The following is a 17775-nucleotide window of genomic DNA, read 5'->3' as shown; positions in this document are numbered from 1 at the left end:
TCTGTAACTGTGGTTGGTGACAGATGTGAACTAGACTCACTGTCATGATCATTTGGCAGTATATACAAATATTGAATCTTTATGTTATACATCTGAAACTAATATAATGTTGTATATCAATTGTGTCTCAATTTTTTAAAAGTCAGATAATGAAAAGAAAAAAAAGAAAGAAAGTTTCTATGCCTGAGCCCAGCCCCGGATAGTCTTATTTGGTTTTGCTTTGTTGAGAATCTCTGGACTAGATCCCATTTCTGGAATCTCTCAACCCCTTTCTTCTCTCTTCTTTCCACTATATAATCAAGTCTTACCTTCTCTACAAAGCTATCCTTGACTTCTTGGGAGAGTTGGGGATATGCTGCAGTACCAGCTCCTAAGTCTCAGTGGCCTGAAAGAATAAAGGTTTATTTCTTCTGATAGTGCCAGTCCATCCCACATGAGTGCCGTGGCCTCACTCCCTGGTATCTTCACTCCAGGATCCAGTCTTTCATCTTTCCAGGATGTTGCTGGTTGTGGTGTCAGAGGAAAAGGGCACAGGGACAGCAAACGCTGGTGATTAAATGCTGTAGCCCAGAAGTAACATATGTCACATTTGCTTAAAACATTTTGGTCAGAACTGGCCACACCTCACTTTCAGAAAAGGGAACATGGGAGCCTACCATGTTCCACAGGAAAAACAAAACATTGGTGAGCAGTTCCATCGTCTACCACACTTGACAATACCTTGCCATACTTTTCTCTCTTTCTTGAATTCCCATTGCACTCATCTGCACCATATGGAAATGTATCATTTCATTGCAGGTTATTTTGAATTTTGGATCTGGAAGACACCTTAGAAATCATGGTTTAACTCCTTTGCTGACTTTGGTTCTTAAAACCAAGGTGGATTCCCATTTGTTTATTTTTAAACAAAATCGCCAAAACAACAAGTGTTGTCAATTCCTTCCCCCCCTCCCCCCCCAGTGAAGGAAAAAACAAACTGATGGTGGAAATGCAAAGCTGCTGGGGGGAATGCATTTCTGCATCAGCTGCTGCCCGGCGCGTTCCTCGCGCTCCTGTAGAGGGGCCTGTGATCCCGGCTCGTTTGGAGAATGGTTGCCTCCCCTTCCCTGCTGGCCTTGTGCCTACTTGCACTTTAGTGATATTAATGGCTACTGAGGAAATAAGACTTTTGGAGAAAGCTTTTAATCCTGACCATTCCCAAGTTTTATTGAATACATTTTTACCGTGATATAGCCTCAAGGGGAAGGCAGACTAGTAAACCAGACATGATCATCAGGTCACGTGCATGGCAGAAACTGTGCTTATTCCCCAGGGGAGTGAGGCTTCTCAGGCCTCAGAGGAGACAGATGAATGTGTCATCCTGTAGCAGCAGGGCGGGTCATCGCCTGGGTGGCAAGCTATGTAACTTATGAACAGGGAGTCCCAACTCCACAGTGTCTGCAGCCATCTCGATGCTGTGTTAGCAGCTGAGGGTCAAGGGGAAAAAAGAGAAAAAATGGCGTGGGTGAGACTTGGATTTCTTCTACTGTAAGGAAAATCCTTCTGTTTATTTTTAGCATTCTTTTAGTCTCTTCAGTGTCTGTGGCCATCTTAAAACCACTGCATGGTGCTGGAGCACACTTTTCTCTGGAAATCCACTGATACTTTTGCCGTAAAGTTATTTGACCTCTTTCTTTCTAATTTTGCAGTGTCAGTCTTTGAGCTGAATAATTTCAAACAGATTTGCCTCCCAAGAACCCTTTTCTTTGTGGAGCAAACCATAAAGAAACACTTGACTGGTGAAATGATGAATACTCTCAACCTCACAAACTATTAAGAATCAATTTCTCAAGCATCATATCTAATTATCCTCCCTCCCCCCACCCCATTCCAATTCAGGATCTCAAGATTAAGGAAAAGCAGCTGAAAAAACAATATTCTTGGTTGGTGTTCAGGTACTGCCCATTTTTGGTTTTATGTAACTAAAGTATAAGAAGAAGAGACAACTTCCAAAATCTGCCTATGTAATTGCCAAAAAAAGACAGAATATGCAGAGAAAGAAAAAATTGTGCTAGGATGCAGAGATAGCAGTATTGACAGGAATATTAGAAGTCTTCTTGTCTAATGGCTCTCAAAAGGTCCTTAGGGTGACACCAGGCATTCTGTGAGTTGGGAGGAGACTAAGAGGTCCATCTGATATGGCTGCTCAGATGGCCTTGAGGAAAAAAGAGGTTCAACTGGGCCTCTGTGAAAAGGCAGAGAATGTGGCCCACTGGGGCGGGGCGCAGTGGTTGAGCGTCAACCCAGGAACCAAGGTTCAATTCCCAGTCAGGGCACAAGCCTGGGTTGCTGGATGGATCCACAGTAGGGGTGTCAGGAGGCAGCTGATTGATGATGTTTCTCTCTCATCAATGTTTCTATCTCTCTATCCCTCTTCCTTTCTCTCTCTCTAAAAATCAATAAAAAACCCCACATGTTAAAAAAAAAATCAGAGACTGTGTGGGTGACACTGGAATGCATGTGCGTGTGCATGTGGGGGGGTGTGGAGGTACAGAAGCAGCAGGATATGGCAAGTGGAGGGCATCTGGAATGAGAAGGCAGGGATAGGAAGCTGCGCTGCTGAGCGGGGTCGGCGGTCTTTGGATCATTACAGCAGGTCTAAAATTTGTAGAAAAAAATGGTTTGAGAATCGCTCATTCAGTCTAGCCCGTGTTTCTGTGTTACACGTTACTCAACACAGTTGTCCAAGATAAGTTGAAGGTGAGGAATAGGTTCCATATCTCACTTCATAGTAGGTTTAGTGTTTGAGCACCTTTAGAATCAACATTTATATGTAAAACAATAGCTATATGCATCATGTAGGTCTTGCTGAAGTCTGAGGCCATTTCTCTTGTTACGTGCTCTGGAGATGCAGAACAACTGATGGGAGTCATGAAGACATGTTTTGGTTGCAAGTGACAGAAGCCCAACTTGCATGAGCTTATCAAAGAAGGAATTTACTGACAAACATGCCAAACCACGGGAAAGGCAGGGGTACGACTGATCTCAAGGCCCTGGAAGGGGAGCCTCTGCTTCCCCCTGCACATTGGCTCCGTTCCCTCAGGCTGGCTTCCTCTGTGAACGGCAACAACAGCCACTGATAACTCCAGTCTTGTGCTTCCCAAAACTTTCCGCCTGAGAAGCAGCTCCCCGTTAGTTCCCTACAAAAACCACCCAAGGGTGGGACTGTGATTGCCCCAGTTTGTGTCACATGAGTGCCCCCCCCAGCCCCCGACACACACACACTCATGGTCTGGAGGGAATGGATACTGAGATTGGCAGCCACAACTAGAATGTGCTGTTTAGAGTCAGGTAGAAGTTCATCTCTTCCAAAGGGGAATGTTGCTACTGTCCATTCAACTGATAAAAATATTTCTTTTCAACCTGAAAATTCTCAAAATTATCTTTTGGACTTTAGTTTTCTAGAATAGTAATCTTAAGTATTAAACTGATGCCGATTATCTGATTTAGAAATGCCTTGGGGGGCGGATTATACTTTATAATACTTCTGTATCCCCTGCTCTTGCTTTCAAGAGTTTTGAAAATCTGCTCAGTATTGACTTGGTTTGATTAATTGTGATAATGGGTGGATTCATAATATTAATAATAATGATGGTGTTGGGGTTACTTATGGGAAACCTTATAAATTTGGTGTTCTCTAGCAGATTTAGTTCCATAATTTGCTCAGTATAAGAAAATATTTTAAAAAATACTGGCTGAGGTTGTGAGTGGGCTGGGTGGTTAGGGGAAAGTTAGTTTGCAACTTTATATGTTAGGACTTATTTAAAGGTTTTTTTTTTCCTTTTTGGAATTTTTTTTTTTTAAATTCTCTTTAGAAAAAAGCAATAAGAATCCTAGATTTTGTATAACAGATTTTGCTACTTGGTATACCTCACTTGAGATGTTCAAAGTAATTTTTAAAAGTGCCTTTTATAATTTTTCATATCACAGTGAGGGAATGGCCAGTGTCATTCTGAACACTATTAACCATGCCCAATACCTCCTCACCACCATAAATTAAGGTCGAATGTTGGTTGAAGCAAAGCTAGATGGAATCAACCTGTCAAAAGCACTGATTTATGGTCCCCCTACTCACATTTCTTGTTGGCTCTCACAACATTCAAGTACACAGGGAACGGACTAACATGGTAGCTCCTATACCTAACTAATCCTGTCTAAAGTGTCTCCAAGGGAAGTATTTGAGAGCAGTATTTATTTTCCCAGTATGATTTATGTAAACATTTGTCCCATTCGCAAGTAGCATATTAATGCTTAATTCTGGCAAAAAAAAAAAAGAAAAAAAAGGGTAAAACCCTTCTCTGCCTGTCTAGACAGAGCCTTGTTAGTGTATGTCTGATCATATGGGTGCTCATGGCAGTAATATTAATCGGTGGGAAATGAGCCAAGGAAAGACAACCCTATCTACCAGCTAAATTTACTGAGCCTACAGGATGGTTTATAAAGTCAACATGCTGGGCAGGGTTTACATCTGACCAGGGAAATTGTTGTTTTCTGATCCCCAGTTGGCTGTCAGCCACTCCAAACACAAGACAGATGTTGGCTTTACTGGGGTCAGGGTTATCACAGGGTGGGGTGAATACTCATTGACTCTGGGGTTTGCTACTTTTCCTTTGCTGATGAATAAGAGAAAATAAAATTATTTCTGAATGTCTGGGCGGGGATGGTTTAGTTTAGCAAAGCTGGATAGGGCCACCAAAAATCATCACCTGGACAAACTTCCTGTGTTTCAGGCGTTTCTTAGTTGTTTGATCTGAGGATGAGGGATTCTGCTTTTGCAGAGGGCAAAGGTTAATGTCTTCTCATAAAGATAACAGTGATAAACACAAACAGGGTATTCACTCTGGTATATTGGTTTCTTATTTAGGTATTTAGGCAAAAAACGTGGGAGAATTGAAAGCACAGAGTTTGAAGTAGCACCAAAACAATTTGTTGGGGTTTGAAGTAGGAAATTTTTTACCAATATGTTTTCTTCAAATAGAACTGAGGTATATAATAGCACGAAATCAATGAGGCCTGATATTGGGAGATGCTTTCTGTGTTTGTTATGTGTCATGTGTGTAAAGTCTGCACGTGTGATTCCTACCCATAGGTGTTTGTCTTTGGGGATGGTTTATTTTCCATTAGGTGCTAAGAAAACTAGCCATACACATGGTTCCCCAGGATGAGAGTCAGACCTGAAAGGATCCCATGTGTGGAAGGCAGACCTGTGGTGAAAGCAGAGCCATGAGCCCCAATTTGGAGCTTCAGGATCCATGTTGGCGAAGGCCAGAGACATCACCTGACACTGGGCAGCAGGAGAGAGTGGGTGGCTGTGAGTTAGTAAAACTTTTGGTGCACTTCTGGGAGAGGAAAATGCTCACACAGCCTTTTACCAGGCTGGAAATATATGACTAGGTTGACATAACTTATTCTGGGAAACTCATGTTAAATTGTATTCCAGATTCCAGTTATATTTGGTGGTTGATTAGAAAATAGTATACCGTTTGCCTATTTAAGGCTAAAAATCTCCAAGATTGCCTTTTAAGCCTACAGTTGCCCATGAAAATAAACAGATACTTCCCTCCTTGCTTAAACTGCCTTTCACATCTGCTCATTCCAGAATGCTCTTATAAAAGTTATCTGCCTGCTGACCACATTTATCTTGGAAATTCTTTTCTCCTTCAATGGCAGCTCCTCATGTCACCTCATCCACTTTATGCCCCAGACTTTGCCTCACTTTGGCTTCATCCAGGGTTTCCAGGCTGGGTTTCATTCCCATCCTCCTGGCTCTGAGTATATGGTCACCCCAGGGTGGCTCCCTGCCCAGAACTCCTCCTTGGGCTCCCTGCCTCTTCCTCAAAGCTCCTGTGGTCTGCGAAACCGAGCGCCAAACCCCTGCTCATGGAGGATCCCTTTGCTCCCCCACACCCAGTGCTCACTAAATTGAGGGCTCTCAACCCCTGACCTTTTCCAGCTGGAGCCTTTCAACCTAACTGAATACTTCTAATTATGCTTGTGCGCCTATCATGTGTTTTTTGGTTAGCAGCTGCTTTTATCAGTCATGATGTTTTCGGATAATTTTTAACTATTTCTTCTTGCTTCTCAGTTGCACTAATATGACTTCGGCATTAACATTTATGAGATGTTTTCTGCCCTGGATGCCAAGACTCAGCACAGTAACCTTCCTTCTGTAGATTGTCATTCTCCGGCCAGGGCAGTGTCGGCAAGCCCATCTGTTCACCTTGGCTGGGCAGAGGCAGAGGCAGACAAGGCCTTGAGAACATCGCTTATATTCTGGTGGAGTTATTTGGGAGGGCATCATTTCGGGCAAAGCTCTGCCCTCCGTGTACTCCCTCACAAAGTGTTTAAAACACTAGGTCTTACAGTAAAATGATGAGTCACTGGGTTCACAGAAATGTTAGGCAGCAGAAATGTAGTTATGGATCCCCAGGTCATAACTTTTGTCATTTCTTTTTATTTTTTTGATTCTGTGTCATCACTGCTGTCTTATGGAAATTTTTCTTTCTGGATGTTGTTCAATTTTTTGCCTGAGAACATTGTCTGGGCCCTCAACAGAACTGTACTTTTCCTTCTGTCTCCCTATTTTTTTTCAAAGGAAAAATTTGGTCAAATTATCTGACCTGTTGATTAGATTCTTGGGTATACAATGGGCTGAAGGAAGTTTTCCTATGTTTGGGAGTGGAAAGGGGAGCAAGAGAGGATGGGGAGATTTTAGTTGGGAGGCACTGTCCCTCACTGCCCATAGTGGTCATAGATAGCTGTTCCTTTCTCCCTTTTGCTGCAAAAGTGCAAAAGTGGCTGGCATGATATGGATGAGCCCTGGGCATTCTTTCTGTCTGTTTTCTGTGCTGTTTGATGCCATAGAGAATGTAGACTATGAGGGGGTTTAACCCTGTATAGAAAACCTATTTCTGTAGCACAACTAGACTACATATGTTTATTATAAAAAAGATTTACTACAATTTAATTTTAGGTGCTAATTTTCTAATAGGAATCCTAAGTTCAGAAACAGCAGCGACTGGTTTCTTATGTTCTTCTTGTGAAGACAAGCCAGAGTGTTGCATACACACCAAAAAGAAAAATGAAAAAATGAAAAAAATATATAAACCTCATTATATGTCCAGAGATTTCCCATGTTGTGTGCATTCATGCACACTTGACTTGTTTGAAATGACACTGCCATTAACTTTCAAAACAAAATTCTTTTCCGATTTTTTCTTCTGTGATGGCATCATTCTCCTAGGACTCCCTGCAAAAACTAACACCTTTATAAAAAACTTGTATCCCAAGATTAGAACTATTTACACACAGTAGGCCATTCTCATGTGGTCATTGAAAACTACAACTGGAGCTTAGTGGTAACATATACTTAGCCTAGGTTTTTCTAGTACATTTATTCTCTACAAAACTATCTTCCTTCTATAAATGACTTTTCTTTGGGTCTTTGTTTTAATAATCCATTAGCATATTTATCTTTTATATATAACTCAAATAATTTTTGAAAGGATTTCAGACTTAAGAGATCAATTAACTGCAAGGAAGAGACTCACAGATCAATGTATATTAACCTCAGAACTACTGACATTTGGGCAGCAAGACTGGGCATCAAATCATGATGCAAATATAAATAATGTCTCTGACAGCCCACTGGGGAATTCTGGAGCAAAGGCTGTCTGCGAGAGGAGTCCTGTATCAGGTGAAAATGGCCAGGGCCTTGTATCAGTCCCTTTGTCAGTCATTTGTTCGGCTATCATAAAAGGAATGTGATCTCGATTACCATCACTGATCACTGGACACACTCCAAGAGGAATGCAGTTTCAGGGGGCACACTGAGGGGCAAATTAAGGTTGCTGACAGTTGAAGGCTATCAGCTCACTGCAATGTTTGAAGCTGGCAACAAGTTCTTCTGGCAGGGGTGCCTAAGTAACACTGCTCCATGTCTACCACACAGGGTAAGGAACCAAGCATACTCTTTCCATTGTCTCAGATCTCTGTCTTCCTATGAACTCTTACAAACCTTTTCTCTGTCTAAAGATGTTTTTTCCTGCCTTCTGTCCAATTGAGCTAAATATGACTTTCTTAAGAGGCCCTATTTTCTCATTTGAAATATTAACAGAGTTTTAATAGATGTAATTAGATATGAACTCAAAATTTTTATAGTCTCTTCTTGGGCCATTTGGGGTTGGATGTCCACTCATTGGCCAATCAACTACAGGATCACATAGAACAAACATGGTTACAGGGTGCCACTTCTGTGGTTGGAGGTTCTGATGGAAGGAAAGCCATGATCTGGGATGACACCTCTAAAAGTCTCTACTGAAAATATGTGTAATCATGTGCAGAGTTGGAACCTGAAGCCAGGTCTTATGCCTTTAAGTGTAGTACTCCTGCTAAAAACATTATGCCTTTCTCTCTGTCCTAAATCCTGTCATGTGCAAAGTACTGTGGCAAATAAAAATCATTAGCTAGGGAAGTTACTTAATAAAATTTAAGTAACAAGAAAAAATTACAGCTGATGTGAACCAGTGTCAGGTGAGAACAGCAGATGGAAAGAGTATCGTAGGTTGAGTGGTGTCAAAGGCTTTATGGGAAGACACTTTGAACCGGTTCATAAAGATCATATATGTGATCACATAGAGGGGATGGACACAACATGGAGACCAGTCTGGCAGTCAGTGAACAGAACCTTTTAGCATGAATCAAGAATCCTGTACTAGGAGAGTAAGAAGGTATATTGCAGCCACATTGTGGAGAACTTTGAATGTTAGTGTAATAAATTTGAACAATGAAAAGTTACTGAGTGTTATAACAGTCACTTTTCACCAGAAGGTTTATCTACCTCCACTCAAAGTACATTTATTGAGCATCAGCTATTTTTAAGAGACACTGTGCTAAGTGTTATAAGGAAGTAAAAAAAAGAACAATTATGACTTCTGCCCTCAGGCAGTTTATAGAATATAGGGGGAAATATGCATACACAAATGACTTGAATAAGTTAGAACATTAAAGGAGTTATAAGAGAAGTATAGACCAAATGGGAAGATAAAACAGGGAAGAGAAATTAATTCCAACTGAGAGGATTATGGAAATCTTCAAGAAAGAGCAGGCATTTCAGTTGGTCCTTGAAAGATGGAGGAAATTTTGATAATGCCTTCTCTCCATGAAGAGAACATGATTTTTAATAGAAAAACCAAGGGCACAGGAGTAGGAAATTGCAGAACAAATTAAAGGCCTAGGCGGCAGTTTGGCTTGGCTAGAATCCAAAGAATATAAGGAGAAAGAGTGAAAGGTGAGGCCAGAAATGCAGCCTGGACGTGGGGGGGCTTTAATGCCAAGCTAAGGAGCTTGCATTTTACTCTCTCAGGATTCTCCAAGTTTTCCCTGTTTTGCTTTTCTGCATGTCCATACTATTTACATATGCAGCAACTTCATTAGTAGCTTCTTTTATTTCTCAACCAAGAATGGTTGGGGAGAGGATGAGTCTCTAAAAAAAACTTCCTCTGATGTTCTCATAAGTTCCTCCAGGGGTTCGTATCCTGGTGATTGATACACACATGGTGAATGATAAGAAATGCACTTTGGGGGAATGAATAGGGAAGGAGAACAGTGGGTGGGATGAGTTAGAAAGAGGAAGTTATGGGCAGAAAGAACATTTGGGAACTGTCTCAGTAGGGCAGGTGTGTCTATGAGGGTCATAACTACTAAGTTCTTCCCCACCCCCAGCTTTATTGAGATATAATGACATATAACACTATAGTTTTAGGTGATTTGGTACATGTATATATTGTGAAATGATTACCACGATAAAGTTAGTTAACACACCATCACTTTATAGAGTTACTACTAAATTCTGAATTAGCCATTCATCAATCTACACTTTCTACATGGGCAATGGGAATGTTAAACAGAAAACAAGTTTTAAGTCTTTGCCATGGTAGAATAGATAGGATTTAATGGCTGAATAGATGTGGGGATCAAGGTTAAGGAGGACTTAAGGATAATTTCATGATTTAAGACTTTGTGAACTAGAAGGTAACGTCTTCCTTAAAATGAAGTAAAACCTGGTGAAAGTAGAATAGAAAGTTATTTTGGTTGCCAGTAATGTGGTACATTTGGGCCCAAGATTTCAAGATGGCAGACAAAGCATGTTTACTTACTTACCCTCTATCTCTAATCCCATTGAAATCACAGTAAAGTAGTGAAGCTAGAAATTTATAAGAATCAGGAGAAAAGAAGGCAGAGGTCATAAGAAGATGAGAGTTCAGAGATCCAAGGTGGTGGGTAGGTGGAAGCTACACGCGTCTCCTAACCAGGACCAAACTGAAATTACAACTAAAATATGGAACAATCATCCTGAATAACCAACTGAAGACTAGCTGATCAGAAGTCTTATAACCAGGGATTTATGGAAGAACCACATCAAGATTGGTAGGAAGGGTGGAGATGCGAAAATGGCTGGCCGGCCCTGCTCCCATTTTTGGCTGAATTACCAAAGGCTTATCTCAGCTGCAAAGGTTCCCCCTGAGGAGCATGGCGTAGTCTGCTGCTTTGGGGAGTATTAAATTCTATGGTAGTTTCTTAAGAATATTGTAGCTCCCAGTTTAAAAACTTGAGAGGTTTTCTTTTTCTTATTACAAAAGTAATAGATGTTCTTGCAGGAAATTATAGAAAAGTATAAAGAAGATCTAACCTAATTAGTATGTGGCCCTCACCACCCCCAATATTTTCGCTTCCTTTCTTGAGATACCACTTCCACCCCCACCACTAGGTAAAAATCACTAGCAGGAAGGGCAAAAATCAGTAGTTAAGAAGGGTAAAGTAGCTTAGCTTACTTATAGTATTACTGAACCACCATCCAAACTTACTGGAGGTGGAGTACAACTTTTTCAGTTCCACCATTACTACTCTGGCTGTGTCAGGAAGCTATCACCATGGTAACTATTGGCTGATGTAGACTCAGGTGCTACTCTCCCAGCAGTGATGCAGTGAGCTGACAGGAAGTGTGAATTAAATACCCCTCAAAATTTAGTATGCATAAGAATCATCAGAGAAGCTCAGAAAGGGCTGATTTCCATAGTTTCAGTTGATTGGGGGTGGAGCCTAGAAATCTGAAATTCTAAAACAAAGACACTAAGAAATTGCTACTCGAATGTGGCCCATTTACCAAGAAATTGACATCACCTGGAAGCTTATTAGAAATGACTCTTTGATCCACCCCAGACCTCCTGAATTAAAAAATGAATTTTGATATCTCTGGGTGATTTGAGAAGCATCAGGCTAAGTGATCTTATAATTGTCCTGGGGACCTTTTTTTTTTTTTTGGGAAAACACCATCTCGCTACTTTTAAAACAGTCTACTTAAAGAGGTGTCAGTAGCTTCCCACCACCATCTCTTCTCCCTCTCTTCCTCTTTGGGGTTTTAATCTTTTCACTGACATTTCAGAGGATGCTAACCACAACTTTTTCAGGTTTAACTTAAGTCAGAATGAAAGGAAAGAGGTCCTGAGACTCCTGGAGACTTGCAGGATGATGGGTAAGCTGGTGTGAGTCAAGATAGACATTCACTGTGACAGCAGCTGGCAGAGACCTGACAGATCCTTTCCAACTAGGTCCTCCCTAATTCACTGCCGAGAAATGGACTAGATGTTGGCCAGAGTCAGATTTGTGTTTAGCAAGATCTGTACTTTTTGTGATGCTTTCGTGCATTGCGTACAGCAAATAAGCCAATTAGGTAAGTTACCACTTATGCTTAGGTCTCAGCTCTAGAGAAAACAAGCTATAAACAATTTAAATTCACACCTGAGTGGTGTTTGATAGCTGATGCACACTGAAGTACTGGAAGCTTGCCCTCTAGGACACTGATTATTATGGGAAAGGTTCATGTAAGCCAGAAAATGTTTAAGTGGGACTAACATATTTGAAACTATAAAATAGGAACCATTTGATCCAGTGTCTTTGAGTGGGGGGAAATTTAAATTTGTGTTTTCTTTGCATACTTTACTTCCTTTGAAATTTGATTGAAAACAGTCTGAAGTGTGTGTGACAAAGTTGTATTTTATTTGTTGCTGGCTTGTCTCTTGCCTCTGGGCAAGACTATATGGGGTTCATGCTGCCCAACAATATGAGATTTATTTTTATTCTTAAAACATTCTTCCTCAGAATGGGCTGAAGACGGTATTGTAACATGTGATGACTCAGTTGCTTAGCACACAGTTCGCCCCCTGGCTGCTCTGGATGTGGCCACGTGGTGCTTGCTTTGGGTCTGCGCCAGGTCTGCGCCGCGTCCGCCTGCACAGGCTGTGCTCTGACTCCGGCGGTCAGCATTGGCTGCTGCTCTCCTAGTCATCTTTTTATCTTCCTGGGTAATCTCCGGCTTAATTTGGTTCCTGCCTTTAATACTTCCATCTGGCTTCTTTCTTTTTTTAAAAACATCTGTCTGAAGCTTATATAGTCATCCTCATGACCGCTCGCTTATTTAGAGTGATGTTTCTCTTCTTGTGTGGAACTGGGGTCCATGACACTTCTTATATAGAGCGAGGAAGAAATTAACTGCAAGTGTATGTAACTCTTTAGATGCTATGAAAATGTTCAGGTCATTTTCTTCTTTGGTCTCTCTGGTTGGTACTTGTTCAGAGAAGTTACCTTGGGGAACAGAGTTTGTCCCCTCCAACATATCCATTGTCTCTGAATGTCATCATGTAGGAACTCTGGTTGAACTGCTGTATACACAGTAAAGTACGACCTATTATACAAATCGTTAGCTTACTTTTCTGGAGGAAGTCTATCTTTCTGCAGTCTATGCTTTTGTAATTATCACCTCTTGATTTTTCATCATTTATTATGATGCATTTATTGAAGGGTTGATTTAAGAGATTATGATTAGAGGTTTTGTTTTTGCTTACTTGATTTTAATATTAGTAACTAAATTTATTAACCTCAGTAATTTCTTTGAAACATAATGCTAAGTGCCCAGGGCGATTTGTCTCAGTGGTTAGAGCATTGGCCTGTGGCCTGAAGGGTCCAGGGTTCAATTCTGGCCAAGGGCACTTGCTTCAGTTGCAAGCTCGATCCCCCCACCCCCACTCGCCCCTCTGGTTGGCACTCCGGAGGGAGGCAACCAACCCATGTGTCTCTCTCACACAGAGTACATGGCCTTAGGGGGATGGCTGCCTTTACCTAGGTTTCAAACTGCAGAGATGTCTGTAGCCACAGACACAGGAGAACTGTGGCATGGAGGGCAGGGGTGGGTAGGGGGTTGTAGCAGAGAGCAGGTGTGGGTCCACCCTATGAGCAGTTAGGATAATGCTGTCATCCTAGTGGGCCTGGAAAGCAGAGTATTGAGCCAAAGGGAATTGTTCTTGAGCCTTAAGTTTTAATGTCATTTGCCCCAATAGGTTTTGGGCTAATCTGGGACCTGGCAAGTTCTTTCTTCTTTCTTTTTAGAATAGGAATGTCTATTCTATGCCTGTCCCACCATTGTTTGGTTTCACAGGTTTACAGCTGGAGGGGAATTTGTCTCAGGATGAACTGTATGTTGGGTCTTCCCCATGAGTCTGATTTAGGTGATACTTAAATGAGACTTAAGACTTAGACTTTAAAATTGATGCTGGAACAATTAAGACTTTTGGGGCTCTTGGGATGGAATGAATATGTTTTGCATGTGAGAAGGACATACATTTTGGGGGCTGAGGGCAGAATGCTGTAGGCTAAACGTGTTCCCTTAAAATTTATATGTTGATAGTTAATCCCTAACATGATGGTATTTGGAGGTGGGGGCCTTTGGGAGGTGATTAGGACCTAAGGCCTCATGAATGGGATTAGCACCTTTATAAAGAGACTCCAGAGAGCTAGCTTACCCTTTCCACTGCCTAAGGACGCAGTGAGAAGATGGCCATCTATGAACCAAATCTGCTGTCTGAATTACTGCTTATTTGTCTTAGATTAGGTAAAAAACTAGTATGAGGTGTGGATCCTTGTTAACTACCACTCTTGCTGCTTACTAAGAATGGTGAGTGAGAACCCACTCATCACTGATCAGATATTTGCTAGTGTTCATTCATTCAGTAGTTAATAAATGTCTACTGTGTGCCAGTCTAAAGACCAATAGGTGTGCTTAATTACACATCTCTGGCCCTAGCTCATTAATGCATGGCCTACGCTTGTTTTACCAAGTGAAACTAGGCTCATAGATTCGCACTGCTCAGTTGTCTTTCTGGAGTTAAAAAACTGAATAAAAAATTCTTAATCTCCTCTCTGCCTTCAAAAAACAAATCTTTGTGTTATTTCATTTTTATTTCTTTGCATATATTTTATCTCCCAAGTGAAGTTGTAAGGTTCCTGAGGGCAGGCAGGAGTTGTCCCTCAGGCCAACCAGGAAAGATGCCTTGTACAGAGTAGGTTTTCCATTCATGTTCTATTCTAGCAGACACATGCTTCTACTGTAGCATTTACCACACTTTATTATCTCCTGTGTCTGCAACCTTGGGAAATTACAAATTCCTAAGTGGCCTATGCTTTTTATTTATTTATTATATTCTCAGCACACAGCCCTGAACTGGAACTAGTAATACATTTAAAAACCTTATTAACAGAGCACATTTATTAATATGAGGAATGCTAAAAGACATAACTAATCAAAATATTTACCCTTTTGTTCTACAAAGTTACTTGAAATTGCTACCTCAGACTTCATGCTTCCTTTTCTAATTATATCATCACCTCTTTGGGATTATACATTATCTGAGTGGAAGAGCACACTAACAAATTAACACAGCCAGGTTTAGTTTGGCCAGTCACAAAATAATGTTTTTGGTTGTGATCCATTTTAAGAAATAGATTTACTCTGCAACCAGAAAAAACCCCATATATTTTCTACCCCCTCTTTTCAGAGTAAATGTGTGTGTATATTTACATATGTATTTACCAATGTACAGAATACATATATACAGATATGTATGTACATACATACAGAAATTATACCTACCATTAACTTTACTTAATACTATGATGCACTCTATTTTTTCTCTATTTGTTCTCTTCTATTTCTATTTTTTAAAATATGTGTTGTTGGGATGCATGTTATTGATTTCATGACTCACTCAAGCAGGCTGAAAACCACTGGTTTGGCTTATTGATTAACCCATTGACATTATCGCATCTATCTGTGTTAGGTGTTGAAAGGGATAGATAAAAAGAATTTTGAAATCTAGATCTGGACATTGAGTATTGCCTGGGGAGGGCTGGTAAGCAAAGACCTCTGAATTGGATAAAGAGAGGACATTCAAAGAAAGGGAGATATGAAAAGGAGGGTACCAAAGCCAATTTCTCCTTTTTGCCCATTGCATTTTTAGTCCAGTGTACACCTATCTTTCCAGCTGGCCTGTGAACACTTACAGGGCGTAACAGGGGTCCTACACTCAAAGAATAGTTGCTAGGGTAAAATAAAGAGCTGATATTTATCAAGCACTCACGATGTGCCACACAGACACATGTAGTCGATGCTGGTGGTGCCCTGCTCAAATCCCCTTACCTGCTGAGTATTGATTGTTAATGCTCACAGCTACCCTCTTCTCCATGGAATTGCCAGCTACCCCTTCTGTCCCTCCCTTTTCCTAAACCTCTAAAACGTAGCCAATGATAGACTGACTACAGAACACAAAAGTCCAACACCCTGCCTCAAGATGGGGCCAACCTGGTAGTACAGTTCCTGCTCCAGAGCTTCCCATGGGGTCAGGCTGGAGCTTGTTTTCAGCTGAGACCACAAACTCACTCAGCTTTCTTTCCCTGCCCCTCTCTTGCTCTCTCAAAAAATCACATTTATAAGAATTCCCACTTCAGGCTCTGCCTCTAGGGAACCCAACCTAAAGACAACCTGGTTCTGAGCAATTTTCAGTATTATCTATTTCATCCTCAGAACAAGTCTTGGAAATAGCCGTGCGTCGGTGAGGAGGCAGGGCTGAGCAGTGAGGTCACATAGTGGTGCCCTGGCTCACACTCAGGCAGTCCAGTCTGTGCCAGCGCTCTGCCCCCAACGCATGTGGTGTCCAGGGCCAGGTCTGTGCCTGGCTGACAGGACAAGTGGGCACATCCTTGGTGATGGGCGCCTAGGGAGATGTAGCTGGTTCGCTAGTACTGTACATTAACTCTTACTTATTAGTACTGACAAAGTTATGTATGTATTTAAAAACATTTTTAAGTACAACATAGAAATATTTATTTGTTCATTCCAAACTTGCAGGTAGATAGAGGAAGTCTAAACTTCTCTCCTTTCAATTCAGCAACAGAGAATTCGTTTTAAAGGTAAAACTAATATGATGACAGATGATATTAGTATAATCTCAGTTTTTCATTGAGTTTGACTAATCCCCAGACATTTGATTGAAACCTTGCTCGTGCCGGTGTGTAGAATCCAATTTGCAGTAAGTCACTTGTTCCCTGCCAAGGTTAATAGTTTCTACGCTACAGAGAGATGAGGAAAGCATTTGTAGTCAATAAATTGCCTGTCTCCCTTTTTGTAAAACGGTATTCTGGGTTTCTACATTTCATTTATTAGCTCTGTGGTGACCGCTGCCTGCTTTCTGTAACTAGATTGTCATTTACCATGGCCAATGTTTTTTGTTTTTTTTTAGTTCTGTGCTACTTTCTATTTTTTATTTACCAAACTGCAGGTTTAGATGAGATTTGCACTGTTTTAGAGTCAAAACCACACCTTTCGTTGGTCTTTTCTTGAGGAAGAACAGCAGCTCAGCGCTTGCAAGCCGCAGGGGTTCGACCGGGCGGTCCCAGCCCCCAGGGTCTCGGCGCAGGGACTGCGGGCTGGCCGGCGCCCCTAGCGGCAGCCGCCGTCCCCGGGGTCGCAGGCGCACGGGCAGGCTGCGGCGTCGGCGTCGTCGGCGGCGGCGGCGGCCGCGGTCTTCCCGCCGCCGTAGTGGTAGGTCAGGTAGCGGGCGGCCTGCAGGCTCTGCGCCGTCACGTTGGCGCCGTGACACGCCATCAGCAGCAGGTTCCGCGGCCGGACGCGGTAGGCGAAGCGCATGAAGGCCAGCGAGTAGAAGATGAGCGCCGTGGTCATGCGGCCGCTGATGATCTCCGGGGACGCCTGCATGTCCCTGAAGGCGGCCAGCGGCAGGCCCCAGTTGGCCACGGGACCCCAGAAGTGTGTGCTGGTCACGTAATCTCGGAACTCCTTGGTCTTTGTGTAGTCCCAGGCCCTGCGCCACAGCGCGGCCATGGCCACCGCGGTCGCCGAGCGCGCGGCCGGGAACCGCCAGCCCGCAGGCAGCGCGCGGCGCCGGGGCTCCCGCGTTTGGAACGCGCAGCAGCCGGCCATCCACGGCCCGCGGCTGGGGGGGAAGCGGAACAGCGTAGCGGCTAGGAACATTTTTGGCATCAGAACATGCTTCAGTTTTCTAGCTGGGTTACTGAACATACCTGAGCTTGATTCATTAATCTTTAAAATGGAAGTAATAATACTTTCTACCTCATAAGGTTTTGGTAATAGTTCAATAAGATAATAGATAAAAGGTGCTTAACCTAGTACCTAATATCTATGATCTTATTGGCAATAGTTCAATAAGATAATAGATATAAGGTGCTTAACCTAGTACCTAATATCTATGATCTTATTGGTAATAATTCAATAAGATAATAGATATAAGGTGCCTAACATAGAAGGCACTCATTACAAGATAGTGTCTGTTGCTGCTGTTATTTATTGCTGCTGTTCTATTTTAGGCA

At 42.0% G+C, this 17775-nt stretch overlaps 1 protein-coding gene across 1 annotated transcript; it reads right to left on the bottom strand.

Moving 5' to 3' along the window:
• Nucleotides 1–16867: 16867 nt before the first annotated feature.
• Nucleotides 16868–17368, bottom strand: LOC308554917 (mitochondrial pyruvate carrier 1-like; the record flags this gene model as incomplete). The annotated part of the gene is made up of 1 exon (XM_081132597.1): nucleotides 16868–17368. The coding sequence occupies one exon, from the start codon at nucleotides 17366–17368 to the stop codon at nucleotides 16868–16870; it is 501 nt and encodes a 166-aa protein (XP_080988723.1).
• Nucleotides 17369–17775: the final 407 nt, after the last annotated feature.

Source organism: Miniopterus schreibersii (assembly GCF_964146895.1).
Source record: "Miniopterus schreibersii genome assembly, chromosome: 3".
Taxonomy (NCBI): domain Eukaryota; kingdom Metazoa; phylum Chordata; class Mammalia; order Chiroptera; family Miniopteridae; genus Miniopterus; species Miniopterus schreibersii.
Note: the sequence above shows the minus strand (reverse complement) of the source record. Positions and strands in the feature narration are given on the sequence as shown.